The following is a 17,409-nucleotide window of genomic DNA, read 5'->3' as shown; positions in this document are numbered from 1 at the left end:
GACATCTTTCATTTCTAATCACCTTAATTGCCTAACCTAATAACTACAGAGTGTCCAAATACCTGTTTTTATTTGTGATATTTCTATAATTCCATGTAATCAAATTTCATTTTCGTGTTCTGACATTTTATCATTTAGTTAATTATATTCAATTTTATGTTCTACTATGTCTATATTGTCTATTATTTTCTCATCAGAATTCTGTTCACAAGAAAAAGAATCTTTATCCTCAATTTCTTCTTCTATTTTCTGCTTTATAGTTTCTTCTACATTCTCAGCCTCAATGTTGATAGAGAGAGGATCTTCATCAAGAGTTTCTTCTTCTTTTAATTCTTGCTTAATATCAGCTTCACCACAATCAACAAAACTGGTAGAAGTAGAAGGTTGAACTTTATTCATAGATGCGTGTAACATATCAAGATGTGAAGCAGTTCTGTTGTGCAATGACAAGTCTGAATTAGAACAAAATGATTTTTGGCACAATTTACACTGGAATTGTTTCTCTCCTATGTGAAATATTTTGTGTGCAGTCAAATGGTTTAGCTGTATGAATGATTTTTCACATAAATCGCAGGCGTATGTCTTTTTACCTGCTTTATCTTTTGTTAACTCTTTTATATTGATCCTTTTATGTTTAGTTAACTCACCGTTCGAACTGAAAGCTTTTTCACATGAATCACAAGAGTATGGTTTCTCTCCTGTATGAATCCTCTGGTGGACTGTTAACTCACTACTACTATGGAAAGCCTTTTCACATGTATCACATTTGAATGGCTTCTCACCAGTATGAATTCTCACATGTATTGTCAAATAACTTTGAGTTGAGAAAGCCTGTTCACATATTTCACATTTGAATGGCTTAACTCCCGTGTGAGTTCTCATGTGTCTTGTCAAATTACTCTTTTTAGAGAATTCCTTGCAGCAAATATGACACTTGTTCATGATAGATTCTTAATTGTTTTTGTACCTAAAATAAATAATATTGAATGTAATAATATATAGAATTAAAAATATTAATTTCAAGCCTTCGTATTTTAATAATCATTTTAAATACTGATTTTATTATAACAGCTAGTATATAATTAAGTAGGGTTCGTGCGGCTGTCACAATGTTGGTAAAAGTATTCCAGATGTACTCTATGAAAATTCTCCTCTTATATCTAATTCTTATCCCACTTTCTCTTCTATCCACTTACATGTACTTGTCTTAGTACCCGATCTACTTTTGATGTTTTATTCAATCCCTATCTTTAGCTTTAATATTAAATACATAATATAGAAAAAATAATCACAAACATCAACTGTTTTTTTTAAATAATATTTTATGACAGAAAACTAATTCAGTTCTATTACGAACAGACAGACATCCTTTATCTTTAATATTAATTTTCTAAAGATTTTGCTACATAATATTTGTAATATAAAAAAACTAACTTACTTTACTTTGCTAAACTCAAATTACTCGTGTTTTCTTTCTTTTTATAATCTTAGAGTCTCAATTCATGTTATATTCAGTCTGAAATTTAATATAATAATAAGGGGGAGGTCATTTTCTAGTAAATTCCGTAAAGGTGTGTGTTATAAGGCCTAAAAATAGTAGTAGAACGATAAGGTGCTCTATATATTTGTATTCCCTATTGAATAGAACAATAGGGAAAATTTTTTATTTATTTTTGATTACCGTACCTGGAAATTCTTTAAAAAATACGAAATTTCTATCAAACGCTTTGATTTGCTCAAGGTGACATAAATTAACCCTAAAAATGAACCTAACCTTAATTTTCTCAGAAACCATTTTATCAATAGAGTTGATTTCTTGAACTTAAGCTTTTATGAGTATGGTTCTGAAAATATAAAAAACCAAGAAATAAAAATGATATGCTCAGAAAACAAACAAGAATTATAGATTTATAAACAGTGATAACTTTAAAATTCATGTTTAATCAAAAACAAGTTATTGTTTATATAACAAAGAAAATAATAACTTAGTAGGTAAGTAATGTATTGTCTTTTTATATAGCAATTTTATTTATTAAACAATTATCTTTCTCATCAACTGACAATCTATCATTTAGTTAATCATATTCAATTTTATGTTCGACTATGTCAATGTTGTTTATCATTTTCTCATCAGAATTCTGTTCACAAGAAAAAGAATCTTTATCCTCAATTTTTGCTTCTATTTCCTGCTTTATAGTTTCTTCAACATTCTCAGCCTCCATATTGATAGAGATCCTTATCAAGCGTTTTTTCTTCTTTTATCTCTAGTTTAATATCAGCTTCACCACAATCAACAAAACTAGTAGAAGCAGAAGGTTAAACTTTATTCTTAGAAGATTCTAACTTCTTCAGGTGTTCAGCTGATTTATAATAAGTTGTCAGATTTGAACTTTTGTAATAATATTTCTGGCATAATGCACAAGAGTATGGCTTCTCTCCTGTATGGATCCTCCAACGATCATTTAAGTGACATTGTCGTGCGAAAGTCTTTTCACATGTATCACATGAGTATGGCTTCTTACCTGAATGAATCCTCTTATGACCAGTTAAATAACCTTTTTTTGAGAATGCTTTTTCACATATTTCACATTTGAATGACTTTTCACCAGTTTTGATCCTCCTATGAACAGTTAATACACCATTTGAACGGAAAGATTTTTCACATGTATCACAAAAAAATGGCTTCTCATCTGTGTGGATCTTCTTGTGCTTAGTCAAGTCACTCCTGTCTGAAAACACATTTTTACAATAATTACATTTGAACGGTTTTTCACCTGTGTGAATTCACATGTTTGCTGTTAAAATACCATCCTCAAAAAATGTTTTTTTCACAAAATTCGCATTTGAATGGCTTGTCTTCCTCATGAATTTCTAAATGTATTAGCAAATCACTTTTGAAAGAAAATTTCTTGCGGCAAATATTACAGGAAAACATGATGAACAGTTGACTATTCTTGCACCTGAAATAAATAATATTTCATATCTTATATTCCTGAGTAGAAAAGTAAATGATAATTCTTTGCCCTTATTATATCTTTGACTATTATATGTGCCCAAGTAGATAAGAATATGTTCACTTGTTCATGGTTGATGGATTCTTAATTAATCTTGCACCTGAGATAAATATTCATATCTAAAGCAATTCCAGTATCCAATATCTAATACCTGTACCCAATATAACCCAACATAACCTGACCTAAAGTAAAGACTACCTCACAATATAGAGGGAAAACAAATCTTATTTTGAATTAAAGAAAAAAAAGAATTGGAAATTTTTCCAGTGGCCTTTTTCCCTTATAGGTTTGTACTACATTCCCACAAAAAAAACACATACTTAGACTTATATAAATATTCCTTAAAAATCATTTCAATGGTAAGCAAAAACGTTTTATATGGACAGACAGACATTTTTTTACTTTCATTTTTATAAAAAAAAAACATACCTAGGTATATTATTTTGTTTCTTTTTATGTTTCAATATTAAGATCTAGTCCTATTTCATTTTTTCATAATTTTTAGTCTTCTTTCATTTTATATTCTGTCTGAAAATAAACATACAATTATAAGTAATAAAAAATTTTAGTTTACAAAAATTAAAGTAGGTGTATTTTAGCATTCAAGAAAAGGACAGAAAAAATATATAACAGAAACAGTATCTAAATGATTTTTACAATTTTTATCAATTAGTATTATCAAACTTAGTTTATGGTACATTGGGTATGTACAAGGAACCCCGAATGGTTTAAACAATAACCATAAAAAGCAAACACCTATTTTTAAGATTTGTAAAAATTTTATACAAATAACATTCTTTTCAAAGAATTATGATTTTTTCTTAAAAATTATTTTTGGAAAAGCAATATTATCTACACATATTATCAAATCTTAAATACAAACATAAATAAACATAATTAATAACTTTTTAAAAGACATTTAAAACAAAATGGCAATTAAGGTCCAAGCATTTATTAGACATTTCTAATTTTATTTAGTTAAACAAATTCTTCACTCTCAATTCCTTCTTCCTCCTTTATTTCCTCTTTTATAATTACTTCCACACTCTCAGCCTCAATCTTTATAGATATAGGATCCTCATCAAGAGTTTCTTCTTCTTTTATTTCCATCTTTATATTAGCTTCACCACAACCAACAAAACTGGTAGAAGTAGAAGGTGTAACAATATTCCAACTGGACTTATGGCTCCTCTTATGTATAGTTAAATGACCTGGATGAGAGAAAGCCCTGTCACAGGTATCACAGGCGTATGGCGTCTCTCCTGTGTGGATCTTATTGTGTATGTTTAATTCACTTTGTCTCTTGAAAGTCTTTTTACATGTACCACAAGAGTATGGCTTCTCTCCTGGATGGGTCCTCTTATGGTTAGCTAAATTACTTGGTCGAGAGAAAGCCTTTTCACATGTATCACAAGAGTATGGCTTCTCTCCTGTATGGATCCTATTGTGGATAGTTAAACTACTACTTGTAAGGAAAACTTTATCACATGTGTCACATTTGAATGGCTTCATTCCTGTGTGAGTTATCATGTGTTTTGTTAAATTACCATTTGTAGAGAATTCCTTGGAGCAGATATGACACTTGTTCATGATGGATTATTAATTGTTCTTGCACCTAATATAAAACAAATTTAAATTGATAAATAAGTTAAAATCAAAAAATTTATTTCAAGCCCTTATAATTTAACTATTATCATTTTAAATACTGATTTTATTGTGAGAGCTACTCTATATTTAAAATGTGTCTGTACGTTTGTTACTATGTGGGCAAAAGTATTCTAGATGTACTATATAAAAACTTTCCCCCTTTCATTCATATCTTATGTAGCAGGTTGTGTCTGTAGATATGCTGTGCTGTTTAATTGAATTTCATGTACTTGTTAAAAGCTAACTTACTTTCAACTCAAATTTGACGTGTTATTTCTCCTTATGTAATCTTAAATCTTATTTTATTTTATATTCTACCTAAAAACAAACATATAACTATATTATTACAAAAATAATCAAAATTAATATAAGATAATGAAATAATAATAAACAAGATTTTAAAAGTCTAAATTAATTTAGATAATGCTCATAAAAATTCTGCATTAAGAATATTAGGGATAAAAGTTTACATTAAAGCTTAAAAACAAAAAACACATTAAATACATTAATATATTTTACCAACATTAAATCTACTGAATATTTTTGTAACAGCATTTAGTTTGTCATATTTGAATTTTATGTTTCACAACATCAATAGACCTAATCCGTCTTAATCAGAATTATGTCTCATGATAATTATGTTCAGTAATGACATTAATTTCACCAAAATTTCTTGACATGTCAAGCTGATTTATTATGTATTGAAAAATCTGAAGGAGAGGAATAGGAATTCTTGTACAATTTACTTTGTGCAACTATCTCCTTTTTTTTGACAGACAAACATACATCATATTACTTTGGCAGTTAGACATCAAATAACCTAAATTGATGACTGGAAATTATTTTCTGATGCGTTTAGCCATAGAAATGGAAAATCTTAAGAAAATAGGCCTAATTATCTAGAACTGAAAAAAGTTTTTCCGAAGTCTTGGTATAAACAAATTTTTGCCTGAGATATTATCTTACAGACACACAAACAAACATCTTTTGGAGACCACTGTTTTAGAGGTAAATTAAAATAAGGGGGTAAATAAAGGACGAGAGAGCATTAACAAAAAAATAGAATTGGTAAAAAAAAGTAACTTCTCAGCATTTAAATCTTATAACCTGATTTTATCTCGGCAGTTGGTTTCTATGAAGGCTTCAATTTAAGAATTACTCTTTTTCATTTTAATTCATTTATCTATCTGAAAAATAATAGGTATAATGCAAGAAACATTTTAAGATAAATATAATGTTCTACATACAATAGGAGAAGAATCAATATATCTAAAAATAAGTTTTTACACAAATTACAAAGCAAAAAAAAATACAAGAATTAATTTGCTCAAAAGAGCATATTATACATGGTGAGTCAGATATACATTATATCATTAGTTAATAATATTTGTTATAAACACTAAATCTTATAAAAAGATAGAAAAATATTTATTTATAAAAAAGTCTTAAATTAACTGTATTAGTATACAAGTATCATTATATAGATATATTGAATTTCTTGAAATAAAGTACTTGTCAATTAAATTAAAAGTAATAACAATTCTTATCCTGGTACTTCATAAAGGAATATTGTTTATCATATTTCAATCTTGTGATCCACAATATCAATTAAGTTTAGTTGATCTTCATGAGAATTCTTTTCACAAGAAAGAGAATCTTCATCTTGAATTTCTTCTTCTTCTATTTCCTGTTTTATAGTTTCTTCCACACTCTCAGCCTCCATGTTCATAGACAGAGGATCTACATCAAGAGTTTCCTCTTCTTTTATTTCTAGTTTGATATTTTCTTCACCACAATCAACAAAACTAGTAGAAGCAGGAGGTGGAACTGTATTCTCAAAAGATTCAAACTTCTCGAGATGTCCTGCTAATTTTTTGTGAACTGACAATTTTGAACTGGTGTTAAAAGATTTCTGGCATAATTCACAGGAGTATGGATTCTCTCCCGTATGGATCCTCTTATGACGATTTAATGCACTTTGCTGAGAAAAGCCCTTTTCACATATATCACATTTAAATGGCTTCTCCTTAGTGTGGGTCCTCCTATGACGAGTTAAATCACCATTGGAACAGAAAGCTTTTTCACATGTATCACAAGTGAATGGCTTCTCTCCTGTATGAATCCTCATATGACTTACCAAATGATGTTGTAGTCCAAATGCTTTTTCACAAAAATCACATTTGAATGGTTTCTCTCCTGTATGAATCCTCTTGTGGACAGTAAGCTTTGTACTTGTAAGGAAAGCTTTTTCACATCTATCACAAGAGTATGGTTTCTCTCCTGTATGGATTCTTTTATGGAGAGTCAACTCACCATAGGTACGGAAAGTTTTTTCACATGTATCACAAGAGTATGGCTTCTCTCCAGTATGAATCCTTTTATGGTCAGCTAATGTATCTTGTCGTGAAAAAGCCTTTTCACAGGAATCGCATTTAAATGGCTTCTCTCCTGTATGAATTCTCATATGTCTTGTTAAGTCTCTCTTTATAGAAAATTCCTTGCAGCAGATATGACACATGTTCATGATGGATCCTTAATTGTTTTTGCACCTGGAAAAAATAATATACGATGTAATACTTGTGTAGAATTGAAAATAATAATTTAAATCCTTCATATTTTTTTAATAATTATTTCAAATACCGATTATTGTATAACAGCTAGTATATAATTAAGAAGGGTTCGTGCGGCTGTTACTATGTAGGTAAAAGTATTCCAGATGTACTCTATGAAAACTCTTACATCTAATTCTTATTCCACTTTCTTTTCTATCCACTCACATAAACATGACTATAGTATTAATACCCAATCTACTTTTGATGTGTTATTAAATGTCCATCTTCAGCTTTTATTTACAATACATACTACCTATAGAAAAAACCATCCCAAACCCCAACTGTTTTATTTAAATAATAATTTTATTACAGAAAACTAGTTCACTTCTATTACGGACAGACAGGCATCCTTTATCTTAAATATTAATTTTCTAAAGATTCTGCTACATGATGTTTGTAATATAAAAAACTAACTTACTTTACTTTGCTAAACTCAAACTACTCATATGCTTTTTCTTTTTATAATATTCAGTCTGAAAATAAATATAATAATTATCTTACAAGTAACACAATTCTAATAATGAGATTTGATTAATTGAATATAAGAAAATGAGAATAATAAAAATTAGAGAGGGTAGACATACTGTTGCTCAATAGGATAGAAAAAAATGTATAAATAGAAACAATTTCTATACAATTTAGTTGATATTTACTCAATTTTTAAATTTTATACCTATTTATTATTATTCCTCAAACTTAGGTTGGTTAAATTGGATATGTACAAGGTATCCCCAAAGGGTTAGAGCAACTCAGATTTATGTTTAAATAATAAACAATAAAGCTAACATAGTAGGTATATAAGATACTATCTATTTACACATCTATAATACAAATAACATTTTTTTCAAAGAATTATGAGTTTTTCTTTAAAATTGATTTTAGAGAAGCAATATTATTTACACATTTTATCAAATCTTAAAATATGAACAAATCTATAATACAAAGTAGAACGATGTCTGTCTGTTTGTTTGTAGCGAAGGATCTCGCTAACCGCAGAACCGATCGGGTTCTCCTTTACATGGAAGCTTCTAATAGGTCCCAGGAAGGTTTATAACTATTTTCTTGGAGGGTGGGACACCCCAACCCCCCCCCCAAAAAAAAATGAAAAATCACCACCAAAAAAAATATTTTTCTATCTAAAAATAAAATTGAAATAGTGGGGTTGACTACCCCCCCCCCCCACAAAAAAAATCCCCTTCCCCCAATAAATTTTTTTTACAAAATTTTCTTTTAAATCTAAAATAAGAAAAATTCGTTCGGTCAATTCTCTTGGGGCAAAGCCCCTAGAGGCTAGGGGCGAAGCCGCTAGTATTTGATAAAGTACTTACTAAAAGACGTTTACAACAAAATCGCAATTTAGGTTCATTAATTTATCAAACATTTTGTTTTTTTTCTACTTAAACAAATTCTTCACTCTCAATTCCTTCTTCCTCCTTTATTTCCTCTTTTATAATTACTTCCACACTCTCAGCCTCAATCTTTATAGAGATAGGATCCTCATCAAGAGTTTCTTCTTCTTTTATCTCAAGTTTTATATCAGCTTCACCACAATCAACAAAACTGGTAGAAGAAGAAGGTGGAACTGAGTTTTTAGCAGATTCAAAGTTTTTGCAATGTCCAGCTGATTTGCTTTGCTGTGACAATTCTGGACTAGAGTAATAAGGTTTCTGGCATAAAACACTCACCTTATGGTTAGATAAATAACCTCGTGTAGAGAAAGCCATGTCACATGTATCACAGGAGTATGGCTTCTCTCCTGTATGGATCCTCTTATGGTTAGTTAATTCCCATTGATATAGGAAAACTTTTTCACATGTATCACAAGAGTATGACTTGTCTCCTGTATGCATTCTTTTATGCAATATCAACTCTTTACTGACACCGAAAGTCTTTCCACACGTATCACAAGAGTATTGATTTTCCCCTTTATGGATCCTTTTATGTTTTGTTAAATTGCCACTATCAATAAATGCTTTTTCACATATATCACATTTGAATGGCTTTTCTCCTGTATGAATTCTCATATGTATTTCTAACCTTCCCTTTGTAGAGAATTCCTTGCAGCAAATATGACACTTGTGTAGAGTTAGTTTACTAGAGTGTGGCTTCTCATGCTCAGTAAAATGATAATTTAACTCATACTTTGTATGGAAAGCTTTGTCACATGTATCACAAGAGTATGGCTTCTCTCCTGTATGGATCCTCTTATGGACAGTTAAATTAATTTGCTGTGTGTAAGCTTTCTCACACCAATCACATTTGAATGGCTTCTTTCCTGTATGGATCCTCTTATGAAGAGTTAATGCACTTTGTTGTGAGAAAGCTTTTTTACATATATCACATTTAAATGGCTTCTCTCCTGTATGAATCCTCTTATGAACAGTTAATTCAGCTTTTGTACGGAAAGATTTTTCACATAAATCACATTTAAATGGCTTCACACCTGTATGTATTCTCATATGAACTTTTAAAATACCCTTTGTAGAGAATTTCTTGCAGCAGATATGACACTTGTTCATGATGGATTCTTAATTGTGCTTGCACCTGGAATAAATAATGTTTATTGTAATACTAGTGTAGATTTAAAGATAATAATTCCAATTTATCATTATTTTTGAAGAATTTCATTTTTGAATTTATCCCCCAAAATCCCTGGATGTCACCAGCTTTACTAAACCTAAACCTAAGAAAGAAAAAAGAAATGTTATTAAGACAAAAATTTAAGAATAAAACCGTTGATAGCAATAGAAAAGGGGGGGGGGGGCGAAAGTGACACTTTTTGAAACCAAAACTAAAAGTCAACAAAGGAACTCAACTAAAAAAAGAGTTACAGGTCTAAGATTTTGCATGGCAGTTGCTTTATAGGGGCAAAATATGGAACTGTGAAGAAACGGCGGCGCCACCGCCGAAAACCGCCGTTTCCTGCCGAAATTTTTTTTGCCTTTTCTCGGCGGTTTTCGGCGGTTGCGACGCCGTTTCTTCACAGTTCCATATTGTACCCCTATAAAGCAACTGCCATGCAAAATGTCAGACCTGTAACTCTTTTTTTAGTTGAGTTCCTTTGACTTAGTTTTGGTTTCAAAAAGTGTCACTTTCGCCCCCCCCCCCTTTGTCATTGCAAATAATTTTTATAAATCTGCAGTTAGGAAAGCCAAAAAAGAGTACTATTTTTCAAAAAACTGGACAGGAATACCCCATTCTGCTTAATAAGTTTTCACTCTCAACTGGTGTTAATGTTTTAATGTCCAACAATCTGATATTAAATTGAATAGCTTTTATGGATGTTTAAAAACTTGTTTTTATATATAAAAAAAAACTTACTTGCTTTGATTTGCTACTTGTCTTTTCTGTATCTTTATGTTTCTACTGCCTTTAGTTTTATAAACTAGAGTCTTATTTCATTTTACATTCAGTCTGAAAATAAATTAAATGAGTTATTAACCAACACAATCTTTACCATAATTGGATATTTACATCACAAGATATTACATGATCAAGAGATAGATCATCATAAATACCGAGTTCATTTTTTTGGCATGGGTTAAAAGGATCTTAAGCATTAGACAGACATTGTTTTACTTTGTATTTAAGATTAGCTTCCTATTTTTTAGAAAATGTGACATAAATAACATTTGAATAGCTTCACACCTGTATGGATCTGCTTTTTTATAATTTAATTGCTACAATCATCAAGAAGTATTTTCAAATAAACCAATTTTGAATTGTTCCACACCTCTAAAAATGTATTTACAAAACTCCTTTATATAATAATACCCTCAATTAAAACCAGAGGCTAAACCTGAAGATGTAAAGGCTTGGTCTGCTTATTGAAAATAACAAGCTGACAAATACTGCAGCTGTTCTGTATTCAGAGGTAATTGAAAAAACAAGGTTGCAGAATTACAGTGTCTGCATGTTCAAATAAAATATGACTATTTTTTACATTTTTTTGACTAAAAAACGTACCTACCTACAATTTTAGACATTGAATCCAAAGGTAAAAGTCAAAGGAACTCACTAAGTAAAGAGTTACAACTCTGAGATTAGGCAAAGCAGTTACTTTAAAGAGGTACAATTTAAGAATTGTGTAGAAATGGAACCACTGCTCCCCACAAAAACCACCATTTCCAGCCGATTTTTTTGCCTTTACTCGCAAAATTAGACAATTTTCAATCATCTGGGCTAAACTTTTGTTTTCATAAGAATTTCCATAATAGCACTTAACATTGTAATGTTTCAAACATGTCAAAATTTGAATATTTACTATTGCAATTATAGAAACTACTTTTAGAAGCTGGCTGGGAAAAGTAGAGTAAAAATGTGTTTGTGAATGTAGATTGCAACTTTTTATAACATTAGAAAAATATCAGAAAATTAAGAAAAACACCCTAAGAGTAATATACAGCTTCACTGAAAAGTACAATCATAGAATCATTATTCAGAATAGCAATTTCCAAAATATTCAGCTTCAGAATAGGATTAAGACTTGGATATTGTACTCTATATATTTTGAGATTAAGTACCTACCTATTCTCAAAAAGTGAAAATTCAGTAAAATATTTGAGACCAAATGAAAATGACCTAGATATTTTTAATTGGTTAGAGGAGGAAACCAGAGAATGTTGTCATCATATCCCTGCAACCACACTACCCTAAACTCTGCTTTACAACTGGATGCATCCCATCCCCCACCCTAGATATACCACACTTTTCTGGGATCTTGCCGTGTCAAGTATCAACTGTGGGGAATACCAAAGGATGACTTTATGCAAAATTTGAGCCGGATCCGGCCAATTCAGACTACCAAGCTACAGACAATATATATAAAATATTTGCTGTATGCATATATATACAAAAAGTGCGTAGGTACCTAACTAATTAAACTGCTGAGAATTTAATGAAGGTGGTTAAAATTAATTAGAACATTTATTAGCTTTCAAAATATCCTATTTTACACCACCCCCCCCCCCCCTAAAGGCAAGCATGTCTTGCATTTTCAAAATGATTATGTAAGATTGGCAAAAGCCTGTGCATGCACCAAACATGCTTTACCATACCAATTGAGACAGAATTATTGACTTGTTCAGAATAAAATCTGGAATTATTAAATTGCACCTTTTGAATATATTGGAATTCACTACATATAAAAGTGAATCTAATACGTGTGATGATCACTAGTCAAAATCCAGGAAATCTCCAACCTCCTTGAAACATTGGTCCCAAGCAGGCCAGTTTTGTATCATAAAAACAAGATAATTTTTTCATAACTATATCTTGCAAAGACTTAAAGAGGTATAATTCCTGATTATAGAAATAACTGGATGTTTAACATAATTACAAAATTTTTCACTTGATTGTAAATTTTAACCTTTGTTGATATTCATTGTTAACTATAAAAAGTTCTATGTAAATCACATTTCTTATTTTATTGCTGCTTTTCTTCAGTTGTTTTATTCAAACATAGTTGTTTATAAACAATGCTCAAATGCCGCACTTTATGCGGAATCTTAAATGTCGTCTTCGATTATACATAAAATGATGTTAAAAATTCCCTTTGTATTTTTGGAATAGAAAAATAATAAATCTAAATATAATTTATTTCTTTCATTTTAAAATTGTATTGAAACTATATACAGTTAAAGAAATTTACTTGCCTATATATAGAAAATATGAATATTTTTATCAAAAAATAAATCATTTTTCTTGGGAAATTATGTTCAAGAATATTTCGACCAAACGATTTTTCAAGGACGACATTTATTAGTATATAAATAGTGCGGCATTTGCACAAAGTAAATAAACAGAGCATATTCAAAATAATCAAAATATCAAAACAACTATTTAATTGTAGAATATGCTTATTTTTTGTGACTTATCAAATATAATTTATTGTTATACACATATATCAGGAAGGAATATCTATTTAGAAATTTTTAAAACATAACAAATGTTTATTTTTCATAATTTATTAATATTTTGTAAATATTTATTATAATTTTATAGATCAAACAAAACTTTTAGGCACTATAGACAGAAACATTATCAATAGTTTACAGATATTCCTATTAGGATGAAAATTGTATGCATAATGCAGAAAGGAATGTATTTTTTTTCTGGCATTGAATTATTGATAATGTAAAAATTTGCTGCTAATTATTACAATATGAACTTGTTAAGAATCATATACAATCGGGGACTAGGGACAATGATTCTGACAAACTAAGTGAAAATTTCCTCACAACCCACTGTCTTACCCCCCACCCCTCCCTTCTTACCCACTTCCCTTTAGTCACAGAACAAAACAAATTTTATTAATTTCATATGGAATTAATTTGCTGAATCATGACCCTTGCATACAGTATCTTTAATATATATTGCAAACACTCAAAAATACTTACTACAATAATGTTATTTTATTAGAAATTAATTTTGTGAATACATTAGAATACTTAATTTATAATACCTACCTAGGTAAGTAAATAAGTAAAATAAGATGAATATTTTCTTGTTCTCTAAAGGCGCAGTTGCAATAATTGTATTTGGATATAGATTAGAAAACCAAGTATTTCTTTCTATTTCATATGTGATTTTATAGAGCATATAAATAAAGGAACCAAAATTTTTACCATTTTGTTTTTAAAATTCCAAGAATTGAAAATCAATTTTATTCTCATGATATATGCAACACAAAACTTTTATTGGTGCAATATATTTTTTTCCTCTATAAAGTACTAATTTATAACAGTATTCTGGTAATTTATGCACGCAATTCTTTTTCTGAAATGGCAACCTAAACAACCACAAATTAGTATTTTTATTAGTGTACAGGGTGAGTCAGAAAAAACTGAGTTTTCCAATTTTCTGATACAACCAGTAGGAATATGGAAAAAACAATTATAGGTTCTTGTTCTCTATAAAAATATACATTAAACTTAGGAAAGGTGTTTTTGAATATCTCTGAAAATAACGGCGCTTTTTAGATCATAAAGATTTCAAAAAGTGTGTGTGAAGACTTTTTTGGCCATTATTTTGTACTTTTTAGGTAGATTTATTTATAATAAAAATGTCTAACATTCTAAACAGATAAACAAACATATTTTTTGTTTATTAAAACTTTTATTCAATAGATTGTAAATATTTAACATTATAAAAATGCAATTTATTTAAATTAAATTATCACATTATAAATCAAACGTTTTGTTGTAATCTATTGTTAAGATTTAATACCTCATGACCGGAAAACCAGCTCATGACTGGAAATATTTCATCTTGTTACCTAAATTCCTCCCTCCTCTTCTGAATCTCCTCTATATTTGGTGCAAGACTGGATTTAATCTCCAAAATCTCCGCCCACTGTTGACAAATTATACTTGTGTGTTATAATCCATCATAATAACTTCGTTTAAATAGGGTAGGGTTTCTAAAAAGCATTTTTATTTTAAAAATTCAAACCTTGATAACTTTTTTATCTGAAGAGATTTTTTTGTCAAATAAAAAGGTTTTTTTTTCCTTTTACTATAAGCAACGTTATTATAGAAGATTTTTTTAAACCACATGCATCACAATTAAGAAATATGAAAAAATGACAAATTACAGTATTCTAAAAATGCTTTTGTGAGGAGCCAAAAAGCATTTCACCTTTAAAACTCATTAAAGTACTTTTCTTAGACTTTTTTCTAAATAAATATTGAAATTTTTAGATTTTTTTATACAAAACAGATGAGTTATTTTAATTTTTCTTAATCAACATTTTTCACACAAGACATTTTTTGACACCATACACCTATTATAGAGGCCATACACCTATCATAGAGGCCGCATTTTTAGAGATAATGAAAAACACCTTTTACAAGTTTGATGTGCTTTTGTACAGAGAACAAGGACATATAATTATTTTTTCTGTATTCCTTCTGGTTGTTTCTGAAAATCGAAAAACTCAGTTTTTTCTGACTCACCCTGTATATCCAAAACTGTCTGGAAAAGTAAATTTTTATTTTGATTATCTTTATTGCTAACCTAAAATTATCACATTACCACAACTCGTTAAATGCACTTCATACAATTATCCATGTTGGAATCAGTTAAATGGCCAATTTTAATTGGGGGGGGGGGGGGGATTCTGAATATGGCAGGTGTCCTAAATTAAATCACTAATAAATGACGATTTTTGCAGAAAAGGATAGGCCAAGAGTTGTACTAATATTTTTAAAATGCATATTGAGTATCAAAACTAAGTGCTTTATTATCAACCAAGGGTATGTAGACGCAGCTGAGGCATGAATGAGCCAGAAGTTTTTTTTCAAGCCAGTCCTTCTAGTCACAAGCCTTAAATACACATTATTTTCAGACAGAATATAAAATGAAATAAGATTCAAGATTGCAAAGCTCAAGTCAATTTAAACATAAGGAGAAATAAAAATTCATTTTTGAGTTCAAAAAAAAGTAAGTTAGTTTATAACAAGGTCAATAATGATTTTTTCCATATTTAGCTCAGAAAAAATAAACTAGCAGCATTTTGTTGTGGAACTTCACAAGTAAAATAGCTTAACCTATTAGTGCCAGGAAGTGTCCCTTAAACATGCCTTAGGCCCTATATAGCCAAGTATTTTGCTTGGTAAGTATCCCCTAGCAGTCCGACTATTAAACTGGTTAAATCATTGAAAGATAAGAGTTTATATACCCACTAATGTTTACATTAATCAATTAAATGAGTAATAAAAATTTTTTATTTTCCATTGTACATTAAATCTTATTTATTCCAGGTGCAAGAACATTTAAGAATACATCATGAACAAGTGTCATATCTGCTGCAAGGAATTCTCTACAAAGAGTGATTTAACAGTACATATGAGAATTCATACAGGACTAAAGCCATTCAAATGTGGTTTTTGTGACACTATATTTTCAAACAATGGTGACTTAATCAAGCACAGGAGGATCAACACAGGTGTGAAACAACACTCTTGTGACACATGTAAATGGGCTTTCTCAGATCCATGTACATTAAACCAGCATTGGAGGATCCATACCAGTGAAAAGTCATACTCTTGTGATACATGTGAAAAAGCTTTCCTATATCAAAGTGAATTAATTCTCCATAGTTGGATACATACAGCAGAGAACTCAGACTCTTGTTATAAATTTAATAAAGCTTTCCGTACAAATAGAGATTTAACCATTCATGAGATGAGTCATACAGGTGAAAGGCCATACGCCTGTAAATTATACCAGAAATCTTATTACTCCAATAAAGAACTGTCAAGGCATAAAAAATCAGCTGAACATCTTACAGTGACTAAGCATCGGAGAATCATTACAGGAGCAAAGCCATACTCTTGTGATACATGTGAAAAAGCTTTTTGTACAAGAAGAGAGTTAACTGTCCATCAGGTAATACATATAAGAGAAAGGCCATACTCATGTAAATTTTGCCATAAATCTTTTGAATCAATTTCAGTTTTGTCACAACATAAAAAATCCGCTGGACATCTCAATAAGCTTAAGTCTACTAAAAAAACAGTTCCACCTTCTGCTTCTACCAGTTTTGTTGGTGAAGCTGATGTTAATCTTGATATAAAAGAAGAAGAAACTCTTGATAAAGATCCTCCCTCTATTAAGATGAAGGCTGATAATACTTCTGCTTTTGTTGCTTGTAGTGAAGTTCTGAATGAAAAATCTTTCTCATGTGATGTTTGTTTTAAAATATTTAAATCCAAAGAAATCTTAAGAATCCACAAATATTTACATCCAGAACCAAAAATTAAACCAGAGATAAAAGAAGAAGAAACTCTAGATGTGGATCCTCTCTCTATCAACATGGAGGCTGAGAATGTTGAAGAAAGTATAAAACAAGAAATTGAAGATGAAGGAGAACAGGATAAAGATTCTCTTTCTTGTGAACATAATCCTGATGATGATTATATAAATACTATTGAAATTGTGGAACACAAAATTGAAATATAATTAACCAATAAGGAAATTATTAAGTTACTGTTTATTTTATATATTTTTATTTTGTGAAAATCAAACCATTTTTATACTTTTTATGTTGAAAGTAATTATGACCTGACATCTAGAAGTTATTTATATAATCACAAACAGATCTTTTAGATTTCTCTATCATGAATTTATTAACC

General features: G+C 29.7%; 2 protein-coding genes across 4 annotated transcripts; both read right to left on the bottom strand.

The window, feature by feature from the left end:
- Positions 1-3,613: 3,613 nt before the first annotated feature.
- On the bottom strand, positions 3,614-5,850 carry LOC145323213 (uncharacterized). Of its 2 annotated transcripts, XM_080165662.1 has the most exons (3): positions 5,769-5,850; positions 4,911-4,979; positions 3,614-4,629 (listed from the first exon to the last, which is right to left on the bottom strand). In XM_080165662.1, the coding sequence occupies exon 3, from the start codon at positions 4,602-4,604 to the stop codon at positions 3,993-3,995; it is 612 nt and encodes a 203-aa protein (XP_080021788.1). In that variant the 5' UTR covers positions 4,605-4,629; positions 4,911-4,979; positions 5,769-5,850; the 3' UTR covers positions 3,614-3,992. The 2 variants fall into 2 exon arrangements, with proteins under 2 accessions (XP_080021788.1, XP_080021787.1); XM_080165661.1 differs by lacking the exon at positions 4,911-4,979 and having other exon boundaries at positions 3,616-4,629.
- Positions 5,851-6,207: 357 nt separating this feature from the next.
- On the bottom strand, positions 6,208-10,704 carry LOC145321529 (uncharacterized). 2 transcript variants are annotated; one of them, XM_080162934.1, is made up of 4 exons: positions 10,595-10,704; positions 8,959-9,817; positions 7,692-7,746; positions 6,208-7,210 (listed from the first exon to the last, which is right to left on the bottom strand). In XM_080162934.1, the coding sequence occupies exon 4, from the start codon at positions 7,183-7,185 to the stop codon at positions 6,238-6,240; it is 948 nt and encodes a 315-aa protein (XP_080019060.1). In that variant the 5' UTR covers positions 7,186-7,210; positions 7,692-7,746; positions 8,959-9,817; positions 10,595-10,704; the 3' UTR covers positions 6,208-6,237. The 2 variants fall into 2 exon arrangements, with proteins under 2 accessions (XP_080019060.1, XP_080019059.1); XM_080162933.1 differs by lacking the exons at positions 6,208-7,210; positions 7,692-7,746 and having other exon boundaries at positions 8,654-9,817.
- Positions 10,705-17,409: the final 6,705 nt, after the last annotated feature.

This window comes from Acartia tonsa, chromosome 6 (genome assembly GCF_053477335.1).
Source record: "Acartia tonsa isolate MP-2025a chromosome 6, ASM5347733v1, whole genome shotgun sequence".
Taxonomy (NCBI): domain Eukaryota; kingdom Metazoa; phylum Arthropoda; class Copepoda; order Calanoida; family Acartiidae; genus Acartia; species Acartia tonsa.
Note: the sequence above shows the minus strand (reverse complement) of the source record. Positions and strands in the feature narration are given on the sequence as shown.

What these genes read in the sequence shown, in the direction of transcription:
- LOC145323213 (XM_080165662.1), bottom strand. Translation starts at nt 4,604, where the DNA reads ATGAACAAGTGTCATATCTGCTCCAAGGAATTCTCTACAAATGGTAAT.
- LOC145321529 (XM_080162933.1), bottom strand. Translation starts at nt 9,792, where the DNA reads ATGAACAAGTGTCATATCTGCTGCAAGAAATTCTCTACAAAGGGTATT.